This window comes from Megalops cyprinoides, chromosome 17, assembly GCF_013368585.1.
Source record: "Megalops cyprinoides isolate fMegCyp1 chromosome 17, fMegCyp1.pri, whole genome shotgun sequence".
Lineage (NCBI taxonomy): Eukaryota > Metazoa > Chordata > Actinopteri > Elopiformes > Megalopidae > Megalops > Megalops cyprinoides.
In genome coordinates this window covers 9,865,896-9,889,697 of record NC_050599.1, presented here as the reverse complement: position 1 = coordinate 9,889,697, position 23,802 = coordinate 9,865,896, and the positions used below count along the sequence as shown (strand labels likewise).

Genomic DNA, 23,802 nt, shown 5'->3' with positions numbered 1-23,802 from the left:
CTCCGGAGCACCCGTCCAGAGGGTGTAAATACACCGGGCCCAGATGCCATTGCGAGCTGCCCGGGAAAAGCAGGTCACAGCGAGGGACGGGCCAGACGCAGCACAAACATAAAAGTAATTTATTTTCACTGTCAGAAAAGGGCCCGCGGCTCACAGCAGCTGTTGCTCTAGCGATCACCCGCCGGTTCCATGTGAGGTCTTTATTTTATTGTCCGGGGGCAGTTGGCCGTGAAATGCCTGAAGGGGTTAATGGACACCCCGTTGGAGACTCAACTGTAGAAGTGGTTCGTGGTTCTTATGTAAGAGTTGTTTTTTGCTGTTAAGTGTTTTGTAAACCACCAAGCTACACCACCTCCCCCAACCTTTAATATGGAAATCCTCAGTTAGGTTTTTCCCTGTTGTCGTAGTTTCAGATGTCATAAATCTACATCTGAAAAGATGTGAAGACACAAGGCACTCACTTGAATGTCAGTGAAATTGTACCGAATGCTACATTTATTCCTGCAGTGATAAACACTCCTCTTGCATTTATTTTCATCATGGTTTGAATAAATTTCAGTCATTTCGGAATTCCCGCTATTCAATCAGTTGGTTTTCACTTTTTATGAATGACTCATTAACAAGTGAATTTTAAGTTTTTGGCACTGAGAAAAATATCTTTAAGCTGCACTGTGCTGTTTATCATACCGTTGCCATTGTTCATGGAAAATCAAATGATTTGAATTCTTTCATAAGCCGATAAAGGCTGTTTTACATTACTTACAAAGCCAGATAATTCCTTGTGTTTATCTTAAACTACACAAGACAGACCGAAACACTTTTCCTGCAGTAGTTTAGATAGTTTAGCACATTTCTGGTTTAGATGAGCTCTCATTGAGTAAAGGTTACAGAAATAAATGCTGTTTGTGGTATGGACAAACAACCACTTCCTGTATGGAGAACGCAGGGCACACAGCAACAGTTGCAACCAATCGGGTGCCTCTAGAAATACCTACTGTCTACTGTCGGTGCAATTTTTGTTGTTTTTGTTTTCTGGATGTGCAGGGCTGTTTGAGGTCCAGTGTAGTTGGTACTTTGGTTAGGGTTCATTTAACCTGAAGTGATCAAAAAAAGTGTAGCTGCCCCCTCCCTGTGGCCCTTCTGATCCGGGCTGAAACAGATAATCATCTTGTTTACTGCTCTGAACCCTGGGCCCGTTTGAGCAATCCTCCCCACAGAGGAAATGAGAGGGGTCCCAGAGGTGGGGAAAGGCTCACTGGGATGGTTTCTCCCAGAATTGAAGAAGCAGCAGGAGTCTGCAACAGAGCTGTGCTGAAATGCGCAAGAGTTGCACTGTTTAATCACCCCCCCCCTTTCCTGCGATGTATTTAGTGTGCATGACTACTGCCGGTAATGACCGGCATGGAGGAGGCTTTTAAGAGATTAAACTGACAATGAGGTCATGCTGGAATATGTTATGTTGAATAAAGCAGAGAAAGAGAAAAGGGAACAAAACAAAGTTTTGTGGTCAGGAAGAATTTGGTTTGTTTTTCAGTTTGAGCTGATGATAGAAGAATGAGGCTCCATGAAACCATAAATGGGTGGAGCTATTATGTGCTTCCAATGGCTCACTGATTTTAGCCAATCTTAGTGTTCTGCTATAAAGAGCATAGCCTTTTGATTGGTTCAAATGAGTCAGTGATCAAAACTGCTAGATAGCCATGCCCATTATAGGGTTCATGACGCTGGACTCTCTCGTGACTACTTTAAGCTCTCTGATGTAACTTTATGGAGGTTTAGATGAAAGGAAAGAATCCCAGTAGCTCAGGCTGTTGCTGTAGGATGTATCTCAGATGTGTGGACACTGATAAGCAGCACAGGGATCAACAGGTGTTGGTTCTCTTTTTTTACTCTGTGGGCAAGATATATTTACTCTCGTTGATGGAAACCCATGAACTTTTGTGTTCTTTCCCCCTGGAGGGGGCACATGAAGTTGTGCTGAAGTTATTCACACCTCACGGGTCACTTGGCTCCCAGAGTCCACACCCATGTGGAGTAGATCCATCCGTAGGTGCGATGACATTACATGTTTGCCTGTGGCCAAACCGCGTGCGTGAAACAGGTGCCGTCAACAGCCCCGACCCTGGGGTTCCCCATACCGTTTTGAAACAATGGAATATTTATGAACGCCAGGCCACTTCTTGCCGTTCCCCTGGCCATTGTGTTTCCAGATTACAGCAGATGTGATCTGAACAATACGCTGTGTAAATAAAAGGAAGTGACTTATAAATAGCTCCATGTGTGTCTGACTGTGGAATTCCTACCCAGAGAGCAGGCCAGATTGTCACAGTTGGTCCCGTATGGTAGGACACTGCTCACGGACCAGTCAGAACTGTAAAGTCATTAACAAAAATGTGCTGTGTTAGTCACACAGGTTTGTCCTTGAGCAATGATTTCAGTATGTGTGACATGTAATCTCTTTCTTACTTTTGTCAGCGTATGTTATAATGGGGCTGCTATGATGGCTGCTTAGTTACACAGTTATTTGTTGCTACTTTCAGAACTATTTTAGTTCTTGGACATTCAAATTGGATTAGTCTGAGATCACCAGTGATAATTAATTTCTTGTTGATAAGTTAAAAAAAACCACAGTGCATTTTAAGAACTAACAAGCACCAGTGGCATCTATTCTGTTCTTTAAGGATCTCTTTATCTACAACGATGCAACTTCTGCTGTGAAAGTCTGAAAACAAGTAATGTAAGACATGAAGTGACAAAACGAATATATCTATGTCCTTAAAAAAGAAACGTGACAAATTTTCATTTTCAGGTGAGTGCTGTAGACAATTCATCTGCTGTTTGAATGAGGGCAAAAAGACAATTAAATCTGGTGATCTTTTGTAGAGAAAGGAACACTGACCTTCTACAAGTCAGGGCTTGTAACACCATTTAGAGGCTTTGGGATGGACTCGTTGTGTTCAAAGAACAGATAATCGTTTTTTAATGGAAATGTAACCTTCAAAATGCTGGCAGTGAGCATGACTTAAGTGTTCAGACTTCACTTTCAGATAAGCCTCACTGACAGCTGGAACAAATGGTTAAACAGAACCCAGAGGTGTACTTTTTTCTTGCAAAGCTGGTGTTTTTTTTTTTTCTTTCCTTTGTTGATAAAATTGGCCCCCGAGGCTCTAACCAGTAAACGCACCAAACTTGTTTTTCGACTGCAGTGCTTCACGTTTGTTTGTACACAGGCATGAAGGAGGAAGTACGTTTCCATGTGAGTGAGATAACAATGAAGTCAGTAGCTTATTAACAGTTGGGCTGTATACCTTGTAAACACATAGTAAAAGGGACTGGCCATAGAAGTAACAGCATTTATCCTACCCTGACCTAGTCACAATATTTCTGTTGACAAATAAAGCTCATATATGTATAGCTCACGTGTATTCTCAGAGAACACTGTTAAACAGTACCTATATTATTTGTATAAGACAGACTGGTAAAGAGATGCATCATTCATTGAAATCCATAAATAGCCTTCCCAAGAGCCATTGACCCAGTGCATGCTTGGTATGTTCAACAGAAAACTTCTCATCTCATTATTCATTGACTTGCTCCAAAAGAATTTCTAAATGTGCCTTTTCTTTTCCCTTAAGCAAAATCAAATTAATTTCAAACTCCAGTTATACATATGTGATTACGTGATAATTGTTTGGTAAGCAGCTGCTAACTGAGACTTACTGTCTGTGCCCTTTACAGCCTAATTTCAATAGTGGTATTTCACAGTATCTTAAAAATGTGGATGGCAGTCTCAGAAATCCTACTCGTATGTCCAAGTCCTGTGTGATTTACTAAGTGAAGTATTATGATTGGTGTTAAAGTCCAGCTGAGGGTCTGTAAGAATTCAGGTCTAAGAACCATATCCTGGCGATAGCCATCTGAGGGCACAGGGCTAAAAATAAAGACAGTCTTTTTCAGGCCACCTTAGAGCTGGAGAATCCAGTAGAGACTGACTGCTGCCAGAGGCAGGCAGGCGGAACTAGGCCATGGCTTGTGCCTTCATGTTTGTCTAATAATACTGGGTGTTCTATCTTTGCCGAAAAAGAAAAGTTTAGGTGAAAATAACAACTGCGCAAATAGGTGCGTGGATGGAACTGTCGTCAGCCCTGAAAGAAACGCTGCCCTCATCCCCTGTGTCGTTTCCTTCTGTTTCCTAACCTCTGTTTGCTGCTGAAAATAGCCTGTGCCTTGCAAACACTGCGGTGACTGAAAATTCCCTTGTTTAATGAGCCCTAATTACGGCTATTGCCAGCCACCACTACAAATATCCCCCATCTTCTGGACAGTTATTATCTGATAAATCACGGTGCTGTAAGAGGCTGGGAATTTCCTGTAAGTTTCTGTCTGCAGACTGTCGTTCTAGGGAACTGGCTGATGCCACAGATAATGGCTCCGCTGGAGAATTGAATAATTAATGAGGCCCAGAATCATATCCTCTTAGAAGCTCGTATACCATTGTGTTGACACCTTGAATCAATACCTCTCATCTGGCTGATGTAGCATAGTTCAAAGAGCGGTATAGATTGGAGCTAAGGAGAATGGTGATTGACTGAGGACTAGAGTAAAATCAGATAAGAAGGACAAAAGAGTAGGTCATCTGATTGGATTTACTGATTGGATGCGGGTCTCATTGTGTTTTGATGTCCATATTGCAGCCTTATTTTGACCCAGAATGCTGTTCTCAATAAGCAGCCTTCCTGATTTCCTTCTTGCTATATTTTTGTGGTGAGCACGTCCTAGTTCTGGAGCTCCCTAACGGCACCTTGGGGACCAGGGGTGGTCTGAAATCACTGGGTGTTGTCATTGAAGTCGGAACTGCCCTATATTAGCGACACAGTTCAGCTTCTTCCCTCGGAAACTTAATAAATGGGCGATGTTGTAAAACCGAGAAGATGGAGCAGAAAACTTGATTCTAGGACAAGGTAAAGGACTTAATTCAAGACCACCTCTGCCTCTGTCTCAGTGCAAAGGATTATTGTTTTGCGGTCAAAGTTTGTCTCTGTTAATGACTTTGCAGAGAGTATGTGCATCAGAACTTTTTTTCATAGCTACATGATAGCTGTAGAATCAATGTTATACAGTGCCATTGTAGAGCCACTGCACCGCTTCCTAGATGCTGAATCCCTTAAGTGTTTCAAAAGTCCTTGAGAGGGAAGAGAGAGAGATAGACATACTCCTATTTCAGTATTGCATCTCTTTGCTCTCTGAAGATCACTAGCCTTACAACTGAGATGCGCATTCTCTCAGAGATAATGGAAGGAGCCCTGTATTTATCTGGCTTACAGTCACAGTGAATGTGCCCTTCCTACAGAATTAATTCTCATGTCACCTTGGTGTAATTTAATGGGCCCCATCTCTTGTGCAGTTATCATGCTTTGTGTTCATTGAAGCCCTTGCTTGAGGGAAGTGCAGGGTGTGAGAAACAAATTGGCAAAGGTCCTTGGCTACTCTTCCCTCCAGGAGCCCGGCAACAGAGGTTAACTCTGGGGTGAGGGCGGGGTGTGTAAGATGAACCCCCTAGGGCTAGTAACCAATGGCATTTGACGTGATGAATCCTGAGAGCTCTTGTCACACTCCGTTAAGGAACGTGCAGTGGCCTGATCCTATTAAATGATTGTCGGATCTCGTTAGATTTTATTTGGTGTTCTTCAAGGCAGCTTTCTAAATTGTATTTTGCATTATGTTCATTGGTGTCATAATTACTCTTAGGAAAAGTTTCACTTATGGGGCTCATTTGGAGAAATTCTAAAGATGTCGTTCTCTCTTTTGGTGCTACACTACAGCAGCACATAACTTCCAAATCCTTGTGGCCATCATGCAGACTTTGATGCCTTTTGTTTTCTGTATATTATTGATCTCTTGCAACCAGAAGTCATGGGTTGATGATTTTGGCTGTTTTGTACACCAATCATACTCTTTAGCTTGCTATATGCAATTTATATCCAGGTCAATTCACTTACAAGTCATTTACTGAGAAAAATATGTCATGTATTTGTCCATGGAATGCAAAACAAAACATGTACAGATAAGAGGAAAAAATGTGAGCAAAGAAAACAGCTGCTGAAAAATTCAAATAATGCCTCAGGAGAACTTTTGAAAGAGTCTGAAAATTACAGTTAAAACATGTACATGTACAAATACAGTTAAAACATGCGTAGTTTATTTTTAAGGCCAGAGTGCAATCTGTTAACTAGTGGAAGGCATGTTTGTTGCATTTTTTACTGGAAATTGGCACAGAAATGCCATGCACTTTTCAGCACTACTGAAGGATGTTATGAGTAGTTTTTAGAGCAGGCTTGTGTGGGAAATTGAAATCAGTCAGAAGTAACTATGGATGAAGCTTTTGAGGAATGACTATGGAAAGACATGGTCCGCAACATAACGTTTTAGGGGATCTGGTTGCGAACATCTGTACCTTATTAAGAAACCGTGTAAAAGTCTAAAAGTGGAACTTAAAGAGTGGCTTGAGTGTCTGCTGAGATAACCTCTTATTAAACAGGCATGTGCCCTCATGTTTGGGGTTTGGTCATCCAGCCAAAGCAGTGAGGTAGTTTGGCTGAAAGTAGCTGCTGCTCTATTCATTTACGGTTCTTGCTAAAGTCTCTTGGATGTACAGTTAGAGATATTTAAGGCCAGTACAGACTCTGGAGGCTTTTAGTGACCAAATGGTCAGCTCAGAAATTCTGCCCTGACTGCCATCTGAATGTGTCCTGGAGAGCCATAGTTTTGAGCCATCCCCCCTCATTCTACACAGTGAATCTTGAAGCTGGCTGCCAGCAAATAACCTTCAACCACTAAGTCAGCCAGGAAGAAGGTGGATGTGAGGACCACACTCATATTTTGAATTATGCAGTGTGAAGTAGGGATCCTAAACCTGTTTATTTACCCTGGAATGTCTATTTTATTTTGCTCCCCTGGTGCACACTCTAGGCAGATTCCGGAAGTAACCGTGGGTCCCGTGTTCCCTGGTGTGTTTCGTACTGTAAGGGAATGGTAATTAGTTCCCAAAAATCACAAGGCTGCTCTAGTCAGGGTTGGGGTGGGGGGGGGGGGGGTTGCTAAGTAGAGGGCTTTTGTACTGTCATGTTGTACAATAACCAGATTCACAGAATACCTCAATGGCTACAAATATCTCTTCGGTTTAGATGGGCGATGGTCCCTGTGCAATTCCCACCGTTCTGGCTTGTTTGTTCAGTACCAACATAGTTTTGAAAAATCTGACGGTTAATATATGAGACCGTTGAGCAGTGCAGGGACTCTCTTTCCCTCCGAGACCGCTCTGGCCAGTGACTCGGGCGGGCGCACAGAGGAGAGCTCGTTTCTTTTTGGTATTGTAAATAATAGCTCTTATTTGTTCTGGAAGGCTTTCAAAGGTCCTTTGTTGAATGTGACATTGTCGGTTCCCTGAAGACTTGGAACCGAGAAGTAAGGCCCTGAATTGTGCATGGGAAACCTCCTGCCTTAAATTAATTTGAGAGAAATATGCTTGATAGGTCAAGGGAACTATTTTACCCCCCCCCCCCCCCCCCCCCCCACCTTTAAACTGCCCAGAAAAAAAAAAAAAGTTTTGGGACGCCGCTTTCATCTTTGAGTCGTGCATAAATGCTGCCTGTCTAGTCAAATGTGCAAAGTGCTTAATCTGAGGACTACAGAAGAAGGGCTGCTTCCGAGAGCAGGAAAATGCCATGCCGGGCTCTCTCTTTCACAGCCATACGAGGACTGCTGTATTTCTGTGAAATACCAAACACATGGTTTCACTTACACACACAAGCTATATTTATGTCAGCTCAAAAGAGGCATCTTCTTTTCTGCCTGTGAAAGAAAAGAACTGCTGGTGCTAACATAACTGACATAAAGAAGAAAGAAAATGTTTACAAGCTTTGTATTTTCTTGCGAGGAACTTTTGGTTTCCTCCCTTTTTGTTTGCTAAGCTGTTAATTTGTTTCCCCATCGTAGAGTTAATGGCAGTAAACAGTATTTCACACGGAAGGGAAGGATCTACTCTACTCTTCTTGCAGCTCCTGGGTGGGAGGTTTGGGAGGGGGCTGCTGTTCACACCTCTGGTTGACCAGCTGGAGGGTCATTTCACGGAGGTCACTGTCAGAACAAATAGCCCCTCCTTTCCTGTGAAACAGTCATTACACTCCTACAAGTATTCGAAGCATGTAGTTAATTCACTTAAAACGACTTATTCAGTCACATCTAATGCCATTGACCTTTTTTTTTTCTAAAATACAACGTGTCTGTGGTTCTTCATCTTGAACATACGTACTCACCACCCTGAAAATACCCATACTCTACCCAAAGCTACAAGAATCTACTCATTTTTTAGCCACTGGGTAGGAAGTTTGGGTGGGAGTTGCTGTTCACACCTCTGGTTGACCAGCTGGAGGGTCATTTGGTGGAGGTCACTGTCAGAACAAATAGCTCCTCCCTCTCTGTGTGACAGTCATTACCCAGCTACAATCACATTACACACCAGAGCTGAGCATCTAGACGCAAACTGGTGCATTGCTGTAGTTCCCCGAAGGAAAGCAATTAACCTGAATCGCTGCTCTAAAAATCTGGCTGTATACATGGATAATATGGCAGGAGTAAATCGCCATGGGTAAATGTGCTTGCTGAGAAAATGATAACAAATTATAATCATAATAACAATAATAATGCTGTAATCATACTAGTAATGGTGGTAATAATACAGGAGCTCCATGGGTCTGTGATATTTCAGAAAAGGGACTCCATTGTTTCCCGTTAAGTAACCGGGGGCCCTGTTGAACTGTATTAATTTCTTAATCTAAGGCATTAAGAGAAAGAAATAATAATGAACACAAGTAATGACTTGTTAATTTAAGCTTTGTAGAAGGAACAGTGGAGTAGATAAACCAGTGACTCAAAGGAGAAGTGGTTGATGTCACGCTCCCTCTGCCTCCTTATCTCCAAACATCCGGCCCAGGAAGTGATGCGTTTCCTTTCTGGACCTCGCGAGCTGCGGAGCTCCGTTCATCGATATTTATGTGGCTTATGTCATTTCATGTGAGTGGATCTGAACGTGCGGTGATTCATGCAGCTTATCTGCAGGGCGTTGTCACTCACATGGGAGGACTCAGCGCTCTTCCTTCCAACATGGAACCGTTTCGATCACCCTACTGCGTTGATGCTTCTGAAAAATACGTTCATGGTGAAAGTGCAGAACCTCTGTACTGCTAACATAATTTATTTACATAGCTGACACCCTAATCCAGTGCAGTTTGGGTGGTTACTCAATACATAAGTGCTTTACTGGAAGGTACAACAGCAGTGCCCTGCCCGAGATTCAGTCCTGAAACCCTCTGCTCCTGAATCCAGTTCCCTATCTATAACTTCACGATGTTGCTCTTAAACAGGGGTGTGCTAGCTTGAAGTATCCAAAGCTCATGGTCTTAAGGGTAACAAATGTCCTGTATTTTTGTAATGATACATCCCCTCCTGTCCCGCAGTCTACAAGGAGACTAGAAGTCATGATGCAGTCCCTCTACAGTTATACCCTTTCCTATTATAAAGCTGAAACCAGGTTAACATGAAGTAGAACTAAACCTGGCTGACCCAGTACAGCCTGATTCCTTCTCCATTGCATTACTGGAAACCATAGGTGTGACACTTTACTTCACACTTAATTCTGGTGTCTGCCCAGATGGAGATGATAGCCTGGGCGTTGTCTGCAGTCCAAGACTGAAGTTTTTCCAGAACAGTTTAACCCCCATGTTACTTCTTTCTGCTATCGATTGCTGTGATCAGAAATGGCGCCTCATTCTCTTTCGCTTCTGCATTTGTGTCCTCAGTTTTTAGCAGCAGGGTCGACAGAGACAGCAAGGTTGTTACAGTCTCCGACTATTCCCACAGCTCTCTTGAAAGTAGGCCAGTACCCATAAGTCTAGTGGGCTGAGCTGATACTGGTATGCATGGCCAAAAAAAAAAAATATACGATAATGGAAAAACAATCGAAACCTGAACCAAGTGAGACAGCCTGGTTCAAACGCTATGGTGGAAAAGGAGAATTAAAACACACATACATAATACAGCACAGAATGTCGTCCATATGACCTAATGCACTATATATCAGGAACCTCCTCTATATCAGCAGTGCACAGATACTGTGTCACATGCAATACTTTAACTTAAATAGAAACTCCTCTGAGTACCTGGGTATTCAGTATTCTTCAGCTTATGAGCACAGGCTTAAATAACAACCTGTGGCCTAAACCAGACCAAATTCAAGTGTAAAACAATAGGCAGGTCCCATACGCTGACCCAGTTCTGTGATTTGATTACTGCATTCCAGGCCATATAGTCAAGCAAGTGTAACCGAATTGGTTTCGCGTTTCCTAAAACGAAACTGCTGCCCTTTTTTGACATGGCGGTATGAAATGTTCAATTCCAGGAAGAGTTAGTCAGGAATTGCTGTTGGCTCAAACTAGGGACTTTCCTGTTAGCCTTTTCCAGCAGACCCTGCTGTAATGACTTGTAGGATCCAGAACAATTCAAGTAGATTGCGCACAATGACCATTCTTGCACACAGTGATCACTTCCGGATTACAGTTTCAGATGGGTGCAGAATTTGCATACAGTGACCTCTGACACAAATGAAATCAGTGGCTGATCTGTAATTCGATTTACTCAAAGTGCAGTGATAAAAAAAGAAAGGTGTTGGTGTTACTCAGTGTTAGTCAGCAACTGATGTCATTATTGTGTCACCGCTTACACAAAGTATTGTTCTTATTTGTCCTGGTTTTGTCTTTGTAGTGATCTGTACACAGCGCAATGCAAAGTTCTCACATGGTGCCGACTGGATGGGGAAGTGTTGTCTGTGGTGTATTGATTTGTCTTTGCATTATTTGTGCATTTTGGGGAAGATCAGCATTTCAGATATACACACAGGCATGATCTGTGTCCACTTACATTACATTATTACATTACTGGAATTTAGCAGACGCTCTTCTCTAGAGCGACTTGCATAGGTTACAATTTTTTTTACATTATCTATTTATACAGCCAGATATTTACTGAGGCAATCAAACTAGCAACCTTTTGGTTGAGTCCTGTTCCTTACCACTATGCTACACTGCCGCCCACTTAGTGAGAATTAGTTGGGCATGGCCACATCTCATGCAAATCCAACAGGAAGTGAGCTGATGAAATATGGCACTGATAGTCATAATAATGTTCGCAACGTTTGCTGAGATGCATGAAATACATGACCCAGTTAATGTGTGTTAGGGCAGCAGTGGCATGTCCTTGGCCTCTCTTTCCCTGCATCTGACTGCAGAGTTAGAAATCAGATCATCTTAAATCGAGTGTCGTAGCTCTAGCACAGAGGGAGACGCGACAGAGCTCAGTGAGTGTGTGTGGTGAATGCAATACCCCACCCCCCCACCCCAGCCCATACCCCCAGCCACTGCGATATCATTTGTGCCGCCTGCAGCGCTGGCCTCCTTCCAGCTCCGCTACCAGCAAAAGAAGTGCGCGGCCGTCCCCGCGCGTCCGGACCTGGATCCGCTGCTCCGCCGTCCCGACGACGACGACGACGACAGCTCCTGCACCAGTAATTAGAGAGGATGTGCAGAGCGGGACACTGCCGCTCTCTCTCCCTCGCTCACCCTGCCCCTCCGCTCTGATCTCATAGAGAGGTGTGGACCTCCTCGCCCGTCAACTCCGCTAGCCACCGAAGGAAAAAGTCACACCGCAATTAGAGCAGCAGTGGTGAGGGGGGGAAGAAAAGAGGCTCCCAAGTTCTGCCCTGAGATGGAGTTAAACTTTCAGAGGAAATTGTCTCGAATCGCCAGTCCGAACAGACTACGGGCGCTGCGTCGGGAGAGAATACAGTCTTAAAGGTGAGGGTTTTATTCATGCTGATGTGTCTTACTGTAACTCAGAGCTGAAGAGCGGCGAAGTCCTGGAAGTCAGATGTCTGAGAGGAATGTTTGTGAGTGCCGCATCTCAGTCTTGTCTTAATCGATTGTGCTTCAGAATAAGTGGAACTGGGGTTTCAGTTTGTTGCGGCTCCCTGAGGTCTGCATTTTCTGAACTTGCTGTAATTGTAGTACTGCAGCTATGCTCAATTGCCCTGTCCTCAAATTATGTTGTTGAAAGTTCCAATTTGGTGTAAAGTTAATGGCAACCCTCCACCAATATATAATTAGATGCTAGCCTGTTATTTCTTAATGCCACAGTGGACTGTTTGAGAAGTTGCTCTGTGTAATCGCATTACTACATATACAGGCAGTGTAAAGGTCTGTTTCATTGATTCTGCTATATAGTGCATGAGATAAAAAAAAAAAATTACTCTTACTTCTCTAAATGTATGCATCCCTCTCAGTGTTGTGGGTTGGTGTCAGTGCTTCAGTAGCAGTGTTCAGAAATCTATTAAAAATATAGTACAGAACACAGGTGCTGAGTACTACCATCGTAGGGGAAAGAAAGGGGTCCTCTGGGTAATTTAAAATAATAACTAGGTTTGGCGTTGTTTTGAATTGTTGTTTTGTGTTGCATATTTTGATAGAAATGGAAAGACTGTTTTTTTCCCCCCCAGTAGTTCACATTTGAGAGTTTGGTGGTGAAGGCTAGAAGAAGACATGGGAAAGGGGAAACAGTGTTCCAAACTTGGCAGTGATTTATGGGTAATGTCTCCTTTATTCTGCTATTCGGCCTTTTATCTGCGAGCTTTAAGAGGCAGCTGTGTGAACGGTCAGTTTATTGTCAAACCGTTATGTGAAAAGCCTTGTGATGCAACTTCTCTGTGTTCTGCGCAGCACTACAAATTACGGGTAGAGCCTGAACGCTTTCTTATGATGTGGACTGAAGGCTATGAAAAAGGGAGGTTGCATTAAGCTGACATTAAAACTTTTAAGATTGTTTGAACTTTGGGCCAACCTTTTGTAAGGATTTGTTTTCACAGTCATTTTCATTTTGTCTGTGTTTGACCTTCTTGTGGCAATATAAAGAGACTTTACACCAGCTATAATTAGAGTTAATGATGAAGTGACAGGGATAAAACATGCATGAAGTTGTGGGGGCGGCACACTTTTGCTTTTGTAACCTTTTTTTAAATTTTTCTGTAGCTGGGGGAAGGTTGTTTCTTGGTGTCGTTTTACTCTCCTTCCTGTTGGCCAGTTGTCCTGCATTTTAATCTGAATCGAAGCACAGCTTCCTCCGCTGCCCGGTGGCCGTCGGCCCCGCTCCCCTCTCTCATGCTGCCTCGCTTGTTTACTTCTTTAAGCTTTTTTGGCAACTTCGCCGACCCACATCTGCAAAATGAATGCGAAAACTCGAGCAGCTGATGCGCCTAAATCAGCTCCTGACAGTGGCGGCTGTGGGTTTAATTTTTGGGGTGAAAAGAAGAAGTTTCTAAAAAGCTGTCTTGTTTTTTTTTGTTGTTGTTTTTTTTAGCCATGGAGAAAAGCCCTTTTCTCCCTTCGGCTGAGTTCCTGCTTATCCTGTATGCTGTCAAAGGGCTCCTTTTCTTATATAAGATTTAATTGCTGTATTGGAATTTTGGCTGCCGGAGCACAGACACGGTACAGACATTCCTTGGCTTGTTCTAGCAGTTGGATCGGCCTTACTGAGAGCTGGTCAGGAGTTTGAAGACCCTGTGTGGTAATGGCAGGACGGCTTGAGTGATTCAGTGCAAGGTGCCTGGCGTAATAGAGGCCGCCAGGTGGTGGAATAGAGAATTGCGTTTGATTTCCATTTCATTTTTAGCTGGAATCGTCCTGATTTTATTTCTGACAGAGACCAACTTTGTTTTTATTTTTTTATTACTGCCATCAAATGTCAAAGACTGTATAAACTTGATGCATTGCAAACACTCTCTTGGCATCTCTTACAGTGAGACTTAATTTAACCCGTTGAAGGACCTCTATTAAAAATTGTTGATCTATTATTGGTGATACTAAATATGTCTCCTACAGTGAGCCATGTCCTGAGGACTAGGTTTCCTCCTCTCTCCCTCTCAGTCCAACTTAAGCTTCCCGCTTAAGGAATAAATAGAGAGACTCCTACATCAACAACAGAAGCCAAACAGGTCTCAATGAAGCCTATGCCAGCCCCCCAGCTCTCGAAACAAACCCCAATCAATCATTAACAGAGGTCCAGCTCAGGCTGAGGGAGGCGTGATTGGCCCTCTAATCTAGGTGATCCATCTTGGGTAGGGGCAGTACCTGAGTAAATAACTCCTCTGAATGGGTATTAAAGGATGTCACCATGACCCCCCCCCCCCCCCCCATCCAGGCCCAGGGTTCCCATGGAAATGGTTCCCCTCTTGATCTGGAAGGCACAGCTGGGAAAACTGGGGTGCATCTGAAGCACAAGCGAGGTTCACTCCTCTGTACTGGCTGCAGTAACAATCAGCTCACCCTGGCCCAGGACAGATGCAGAAGCTCCTTGGGATGAATGACCCAGTTCATTTATGCTGAGGCTTCAGCAATGAGGTCTAAATTCATACTGCACCCCAACCCCCCCCCCCGGCCAGCCCAGTTTAGTCACGCGTGAGTGTACACGCCAAAGTTCCAGGAAGCTCCATCTTCTGTGTAAAAGGTTACTTCCACCTCAAGACACAGTGCACGAAAGCAATGGAAAGCCTTTAAGATGTCCATGCGTGTGTGTGTGAGAGAGTGTGTGTGCGCTTGTGTGTGTCTGTCTGTGTCTGTGTGTGGTGTATGGCCTGCCCAACAAATCTGTTTGCTCTTCCTGTGCAGAGGAATGAAGGAATGGCCGGTTTATTTACGCTGGGGCTTTTGTGCTTTTTTTTTCCTTCTTCCCTCTCACTGTGGGGTTAGTGCAGACCTGTTGCTATAGCAACTGCAGTGCTACAGCCCTGGTCATCTTGGCAACCCCCAAACCCCCCCCCACACCCCCAACATCCCTCCCCGCTCCCTCATGGGCCCATTGTGGGCTGTCGGAACCCGCCCGGCTCTGCTTTGTTAGGCCTCTGCAGTGCCATATGGAGCGATCTGATTAGTAATCCACAGGCAGAAGCATCTGAGGACCATGTGCCCTGGCTAAAGAAACCAACATGTTAGTTTTTTTTTAAAAAAAAGCTGCCAGCTTTGAAAACACTGAATAAAACTTGTTCAATTTCAGTTCAAAGCCAGAAGAAGTCAGGGGAAAGTAATTCAACCATTTTCAAAACAAATGCTCAGTCTCCCTAAATGAAATAAACTACACTTCTGAAAATCAACTATGACAAAGAATGGATGATTAAAAGAAAGAAAAAAAGTGATGTGCAAACCAGATTGCACAGTATGTTTAATATGTACCATACTGTAGGCTAATAGCCTGAAAGGCTGTTTTTTGTAGTTTGTTGAGGAGAGAAGGCAAACATGCAGCAGATTACACTTTTTAAAATTTATGGTAAATAATAAAGCATAGGAATGAAAGCAATCCAAATTTAATGACAGTGCATAATCTGTCATTTTTCTGTGAATGTGATATCAGGGGATGATCTTTTTAGTATAAGATATCAATATTTTTTCATATAGTGTGCGTAAAAACAATATCACAGATCATATTTAATATAATGTTCATAATATATACAATGCCAGATGCTTTCCTATTCCTACAATGTACAGATTTCCCTACTGAGGCCATTTATAACTGAGGCCATTTATACCAGAAGTTGGTAGATTTGTGGTTCTAACACCTGAACCAAAAAACACAGGCACTGTGGAGCACAGCCACACAGCCTTAAGAGATGTTCCAGGGCAGCCCAGTATGACATAACCACACACACGGTCACTATCCCTTAGGTGGAGGTTGTTTGTTTTAGAGCGGCCAGTCAGAGAGAACACCACAGCAAACACCACGAGCGTGTGTGGGGGGGGGCAGTCAGCGTGAATCGCCCCCTTTTCGGCCTCGTAATGAGCAGGAGTGAGGTCCGTAAAAGCAGTTTACAATGACCGTGTGAACGGAGAACATCTGCTGCTGCGTGGTGCTCCCCCGGCTGGTTTGTGAAAGGCCCTTCTGGTGGGTCTGTGTCCCGGCGCTGGGCGGAGAGCTTCACGGGTGAACGCTCCGACCCGGGCCTTTGATGCGGACCGTGTCACCCAGCATTGTCCAGCGTGAGCGTACGGACCAATGCTGGGGTTAGAGCACTTGCGCCCCCCACCCCCCACCATCACTGGGATGACCTCAGTATTGCAAGCGATGACTGTGCCCGGTTACAACCTCCTGAAAAATGACTAAGCAGCTCTTTCCCAGATTGGTAGCAATTTGTCACATTTGAATTTGATTAGTTTACTTTATTCCACAGCTTGTGCATAAAATAACACAGAAAAGGTAATAACAGAATTACTGTGGAGTGTAGTGGAATAAAGTGTAGTGGAGTAGAAGACTTGGGCATCTCAACAGTCTACTCAATTGGATAACATTTGGAGACTGCAGGAAAAAAAGCTCTCTTCTTTCTTACTCAAAATGGTTAGAGCAAAAGAGACAAAGCTGAAACACAGTTTGCTTGTCATGCAAGCTGTGGTACCAATTGCAGTGACACCTATCTGTCATGTCCTTTTGATTGAATGTATGCCCTGGAGTGTAGCTAGCCTGAACAATGGCAATGGCCTATTATTTTACTCATGACATTAAGGCTGAATTATTTGAAATACTGGTTTCTTCATTTTCAGGATTCATGTGACATCACTTGATTCCTGGCCAATACTGTCATGCCCTTTAGCTGATGTCAAAAGGTTTAGGTTTCTCAGTCAAGTTGCTTTTATACTGGAGGATAACTTTGAGAAATGCTTCTTTCTTTTACATATGTGTTAGATGGATACTGCTATTTTTCTGCCTCTCTCGGGGACAGAGCGTGAATCCTTGTATGGGAATGGTGGCATTCCTTTGTTTTTACCCATTCTCAGTTATTGATCTGTGCTCATTCCATCCCCCTTGTTTTTAAAGGAACAGAAGTAGGGGCAGGAGGTCGGGGGGGGAGGTAAGTTTTGACTGGGGCAAACATGCTGACTAACAGAGCAGACACCCTGCTTGGCCGACTGGGGCCACAGGCTACCACATCAGCACGGGGGGGGGGGGGGGGGCAGCGAGTCCAGCCGTGAATACACTGCTTTGTTTGAGAGTGAAGCCCCTGTGCTAGCCCACAGCGCGTGTGAAGGGAGAAGAGGCAGAGAGACATTTTCCTTTTCTTCTGTACATTGTAAAATCTTGCCAAGAAAAGTACCATTCGAATCTTGAATATTTTGAGAGAGAGAGAGGTTGATAGAGAGAGGGAGGGAGGAAGAGAGGGGGAGAGAGACACACACACAGAGAAAGACTGAAAGACAGAGATAGAGAGATTTACTTCCAGCTACTTGAAATTAGGCTGGGAAAGAGGGTGGAGCTAGCTGAGAGTGAGGAGCTCTGAAGGGGAGGAGACTGGAGATATTCAGTCTGAGTATCAGACAGGTTGGATGTGTCTTTGCGGGGCCCTCTAGCAGAGCCGTGTCAGCTGCAAGGGCAGGGATAGAGGGGAGCAGACAAACGGAGAGAGAGGGAGGCATTATTCCTGTGTGTGCCGAGTGTGTGTCTGCACGCGCACTCAGCTGCGTGTGTGCGCACACACGCTGGCCGCTCAGAGCAGCTTGCTCTCCTGTGATGAAGGAAACGCAACCGCTGGGCAGAATGTGAGGAAGTCGCAGGGAATCGCGGCTGCAGGATCAAGGAGGACGTGCGCTAGGAATCCCGCTGCTCTCGGATATGTGACCGTTTCGGGGCTAAACTTTTGAGCTCGCTTTTTTTACATTTGATTTCTCATGAGGGACAATGCCAACTGGTAAGTGAACGGCGAATGATTTCAAGTTTCACGCTTTCAAAAGTTTTAATTTGAGACCAGTCGAAATTTGTTGGACTTATTTTCTTTCTGTAGTCATTCTGTGAAGTGCTCTGAGTATTTTGGTTGAAGAGCTAACAGGAAAGCGTTGGCACAACTGTCAAGTATTAGTATCTGAATCTGACCTGTAAAGAGAGTAAAAGTATTTCGTTTGCACTCGTACTGGAATTTTGTTTGCAGAAACCTGCTCAGTGCACTTTGTTCTTCTTGTCCTCTGTCAGATGCTCCTAGCGTCCATGCTGCCTGACTGCTCTTTAGCAAGTGAATGTTGAAATGCCATCCCATCCCAGACCCGTGACCCAAATTGTTGCCCCCGGGGGTCCTTAATAACAGTTTAGTGCTGCGAGGACATTGTCTTTCTCTGGGACATCTGCTCAGGTCTCAGCTGGGAACCGTTTTTCCATGCAAAGGGGGCATGGGGGGCTGTGTGTGTGTGTGTGTGTGTGTGTGTGTGTGTGTGGGGGGGGGGGGGGGGGGGGGGTTGATTTGTTTTGGGATTTGGATTGATCAGAAAGGTTTCACCTCGCTCCATCTCTCAGGGCCTCCCATATCGGGTCGTGAGGTCTCGCAGCCCGGTAAGCAAGAAGAGAACTATTTAGGGAAGGGTTTTGGTTTCTGTGCACTACTTGGGGAAGTGTAATCTAATCACGCTGGTGAAAGCAGGGGGCAGCGGGCTTCTGCAGGAGGCTCAGGGAGTCCCTGCCAGTTCTGAAGGAGAACTACTCTTTCCAACAGGTCCCTCACAACCATGCAGCCTTTTAGTGCATCTAATTTACACCCCCCCCCCCCACCTCTGTTTATGCCCCAGCTCGCTGTGTCATTAACATACTACAGAAGGCAGAGGTGCAAATCACTCAGACATCTTAATGTGAACATGTTCTATCTACTCTTTCATCAGGCATGTTGAGAAGGAGACTGCCTCCATTAGACAGGCGAGGTTAGCAAAGTGCAGTAGGCAGATGAGTCCCAGGTCTGACCCTTTTGGTAATGAGTCTAACAGACATGTTTATGAATGCAAGGCACTGTTTTCTGTTGGTGATATGTTTCAGTTGAATTTTTATTTGATAAAAATGTGTTTAAATAGTTTTAGACTTGAATTAGTGTTTCGCAGTTACTGTGGAGACAAGAGGAAGGTTTAATGAGTTTTTGTTGCTACTGGGAGAACCAATCCTAGAAATGATCATGTCACTCACTTACTCACTGAGTCAATCACTGAATCACTCACTGACTCACTCACTGAGTCACTAATGTATTTAATACTTACATTGAAATCACATCTCTATGCCAGTAAAAATCATTAGTAATTGTTCTATTTGTTGTGACAACAAGACATAACATTTAAGGGAGTATATTGTAATATTGTGTGTTGCAGTATTTATTGATTGAAAGTATTTTTACACAAATTAACAAGATTGCTCATGTTTCTTTTAACCCTGTTATCTCAGGGTTAAAACAAAGGAGGGTTTATTTCAGATGCAGACTTTTGCTCGTATGAGATTTTCTGTGGAAGCGCCAGTGGCACCGTGTTTGCGTAGCTTGATTGTACACAAAGCAGTCGAAGGAAGCCAAGTTTAGTTTCAGATGTTTCAGATAAATAGAGTCCAATTTTGGCCCCCGGTTGAGACTGTTTAATTACAGAGAGGGAAGTGCAGAGAGAGAGAGGAGAAAGGGGGAGGGAGGAAGGAAGGGGGTGTTTAAATAATGACGTTGGCCTCTCCTCTCTTTGCTCCCACAGTTTATATGTTTTCAATTCTTGCAATTTGTCCTATCTGATGTATTTATAGTGACTGTTACCGCATCAACAATCGTAACTCACTGGCGTACTATAAGCTGCTCCTGATTTTTTTTTTATCATGTTGCAAAGTGTTGAGGTCTTTTCTCATGGTGGTCATTCTGTTGGGTTGTCTTTGCTCTGTGGACATTACTGCTGCAGATTATGCAATTATGTAGTAATGGACTGGACATCCCAGTGCTATCTCTGATGTGTGTGTGGAATCTGCTGATTGGGACATCAGAATCTTTTTTTGTAAGAACATCTGACTTTAATCTTAAAAGTGCCAAAACAAAGTTTCAGATTCTGACACTCATCTGCTTTTAGAGGGAACTGGCATCAGCTATTGTTTTGGATGTCATGTGGAACAAACCATCAATGAAATGTAGAAAACTCCAAAGGGTGAGCCGTGCGCATTCTCAGAAGCAAGAGGAAAGCCCCCCCCCCCCTTCTTACAGAAATACAACAAGGCTACAGAGAAGTCTGTCTGTTCTGACACCCTCTTGAGTGGTAAGGGGGAGCGGTAGCCCAGTCCAGTGCCATTACTTCTTTCAGTCATTTAAGGCTATCCATCTCGGATCAATCTGCATTTCTGTACCAGGACTGGAAACTCATTCAGGAAGTGTAGACACAGCCCTCGAGAAGCCTAAATACCCATTGCGCTCAATCGCTTTTCTTTGTGTAAATGCTGTAAACTGGGAAGCTCTGTTGGAGACCACAGAGAGTTGGAATGTGAGCATTAGCGACGGGAGGAGGTGACAGATAGGTCTGTTTGCCAGCGTCAGTGCAGGCACTTTCAAAGCAACGCAGCACTTGAGCATCCCAGTCCTGACTCAACTGCGCTATCGGTTTACTTCAAAAGGAGTAAAAATCCTTTCATTTTTTCTTGCTCTCTTGATGCAGAGTAATTGGTGTTTATGTTCAGAGCATGTACTTATGGGGCTGAATGTGCGATACATGAAAAAGTGAAACAGCAACACTGTGCCAAAGGTTATTTTCAGCTGTGTGGTGAATTTTCTTCATACAAGAAACAGATTAAATCTTTTATTGAATTCTTTTTGAGGAATGTGGTTGTATAAACCACATTCCTCTATGGTTTTATGTTTTACATTAATGGTCAGGCATGGAACCTCTCATATACAATAATATTAATTTGTACTTTTTAAACAGTGATTATACCCTTTATGGGTTAAAAGTTTTTAAATTATTATTTTATTATGGAATAAAATTAGCAAGCATTTGAAAAAGAGCCCTGAGGTATTTTTTTCAGCCGCGTGGTTGTTCCAGTCTCACACCATGTACCTTTCTAAGGCTGATTTAGCAAGCTATGATTCACCCAACCAAACACTTTTCCTGTTGGGTATATTAAGCAATAGAATAGTCCTTGGTACGTTTGGATGTGTCTCTTTTGAAGATGGATCAGTATTGAGACAGTGCGGGTTGCGATTGCAGTGTGGTGCATGAGAGTCTGGGAAATGCACAGAGAGTGTGGATTTCAAGCGTTTGATGTCCTGCAGCCGCACGCAGTAGAGAATAGGGGTGGCACGGTACTGTTCAGTGAACTGTGTGTGTGTCTGTGTGTGTGTGTGTGTGTGTGTGTGTGTGTGTGTGTGTGTGTGTGTGTTAATCCTGCCCACAGCCTGGGCCATTGTGCTGCCATGAATTGAATGATGTCATGTTTTAGCTTGAGTGTCTCTCAGTGGTGGCACTCAAGAAGGGGGTTGCTCCCTCTCTCCCTCTTTGTCTGCCTCTCTCTCTCTCTCTGTCTCTGTCTCTCTCTCTCTCCTAGCCCCTATTCACTGGGAGAGAGTGGACAGAAGCAGTGGGGAAACTTGCAAATCAGGTTTGTGGGTGCACCATTGTGCATTACAGGATTTTATAGTGAAGAGCTGACTCATGCACTGTTGTAGAGCTGGCAGCTGGTGTCTCTAGGATCTGTTTGTCAGCAGCTGGTTCTCTTGCGAGGAACTAACCTGTAACTTTTGTTGGGTTGGGTAAGGTTTTAATGAGAACCTTCATGGTGTCCACTAAACATAAACTATGTTGTTTGCGATGGGCCCTTCACTTTTCAGCGGAATTCTGAGTAGTGTAGTTCAAGTAATCTCTGGGCAATGAACAAAATTTTATGTACAACTCACTTTTTATCTCTTGATAAGTGAGATTGTTTTTTCAGTAATTGTTTTTTAAATGTGGTTTTGAAACTGGGGCTGCACATTCTTTTTTAAGCTACCTTGCTAAACTCTCAAGGGAATCATTCATTTAAAATGTGTCTCCGAAGCAAGAGGTTCTTGCCTGCTTTAAATCTTTTGTCTTTGGCAGAGAATGGAGACAAACTAATCATGTGGTATGTGTGAAATTCCACACATGTACTGTTCATTTTCCAGATTTTTTCTTATTGATATTCTTTGAATGTGAACATAACTTAAGCATAACTGCATAATTACAAATACATTAACTAAAATTGTAAATAATTACAAATAACTGGGTTTGAACAACTCATTGTGATTTATACATTATTTAGGCATATCCTTTATGGGGACATGTCTATCAAGGTGATTTCAAGCCCAGAGAAATTATTGAGGATCAATTACTGTCTTGACAAAAGCTCCCTGGCTAATGGAAGACCAGAACTGAGTTCCATTCATGCTTTCATTCTACACTTGGCCCCGAGAGAGTAAGACAGGCTTAGCTGTCGCTTTATGTGCAAATCACATTAACTTTCCTGGTTTACATGCCCAGCCCTTGCTGGAGCAACCAGCTGATTATATTCAGTGAAACGGCAGCAGCACAATGCTCAACCCGGCACAGAATCCCAGCACTAGTAACAGTTAAATATAGAGGCTTATGTTCATTAGGAGGAGACATTAAGGGGATCAGGTTTAACATAATCTAGGCTGAAGGTAAACCCCCTCCATTGTAGCATCTAGCATTACCTCAGTTTTCCATAGATTTAGTTTTCTTTTTATGTTGAAAGCAGTATCATAATCTCTGCTCTGTGTACAGTATGCCTAATGCACATCCTTTGAGCATTATCTTTTCTGTGACAGTTTCATATTGTCACAGAGATCATGTTTTAAAGTTTGGTTGCTTTGTTCTTGCCATAAAATATCTATTGTATAAACAAGCAGTACATTTTCCATTAAGGTAGTCATGAAACTTCATATTATGGCATAAATTGTATGTCAGTCAGAACGTATCATCCTACAAAACTGCAGCTGGTAAGCCACACCACAGCTTTTGAAGGAGATGGAAATTGTGCTGTGTGTTTTGTCTTCTGTGGGTCTCTGTTGCATTGTGTCGGTTTCAACGGATCAAATAAATATGGACGCCAAGCTGCATGCTCCACAGGTACCGGCATTCAGCGCTTAGAATGCCCCACTTTTGTTCCATGGTTTTTCCAGTCAAAACATCTCACCTGTTTTGAAGCGAAAAGTTATTGTGCCCGAAGGGACTGGATGTGTAAAAGGATTCCGGGGAGGGAGACTGGCAGGTCAACAGCTGTGTTTTTAAATAACCCACGCTCCCCCCTTTCTGGTCACTTCTAACATTCACCCATAGCAATTGGGTTCCACTTGATTGATTATTCCAGTATTATGGGCTGTGCCCTCCAGAGGTGATTCTTGTTGCTTCAGTGGGTGTGTTCCAGACAAGGTGGGTGTGAGCAAACAAGAGCTCACCCAGCTCAGATCAAACAAAGGGCATCAGCTCTGAGCCAGAACAGCTGGCTCATATCATGGTGTATTTGTGTTGCGGTCGGGACGTTCACCTGTAAACACGGACAGTAAGTGTTGATCGGTCCTCTTTCCTTGTGTGGTCATGTGTGAACTCTCTTTTGTTTTGGATTTTGTTTTTTTTTCCTGTTAGTTTTGTACTCCATATTGTTTTGTCCGTGTCCAGTCTCCCGGGAGACTGTTTTAGTGTTCAACTAAATACGTCTAATCTCTGGTATTTTAAAGACCATCAGGGTTCCTGTGAACCCATCAACCATCAAGTGTGTAAATATAATTTATGAGGAACCTGGTTCCTGCAAGCCTTTCTTACCTTCTTTACTAATGGCCCAAATGGGTATATAGAACCTCACTAAAATCATTAGCTCAAGTGACTTATCTCACGTCTGATAAAGCAAACACATATAACAGATGTA

The 23,802-nt window shown here is 43.5% G+C and overlaps 1 protein-coding gene across 5 annotated transcripts in view; it reads left to right on the top strand.

Annotated features, from left to right (window-relative positions):
* The window catches only part of LOC118791932 (pleckstrin homology domain-containing family G member 1), a 73,393-nt gene that overhangs the window by 18,618 nt on the left and 30,973 nt on the right, over positions 1-23,802 (top strand). The window contains exon 1 of one of the 5 annotated variants that reach the window (XM_036549495.1): positions 11,834-11,906. The exons of 3 other annotated variants lie outside the window; for them this stretch is intronic. Coding sequence is in view for 1 of the 2 variants with exons in the window: in XM_036549493.1 (XP_036405386.1) it covers positions 17,821-17,830 (10 nt within the window). In the remaining variant the exon portion in view is untranslated. Of the gene's footprint in view, positions 1-11,833; positions 11,907-17,462; positions 17,831-23,802 lie in introns of those variants that run through there. One more of the 5 variants, XM_036549493.1, reaches the window with a different exon arrangement.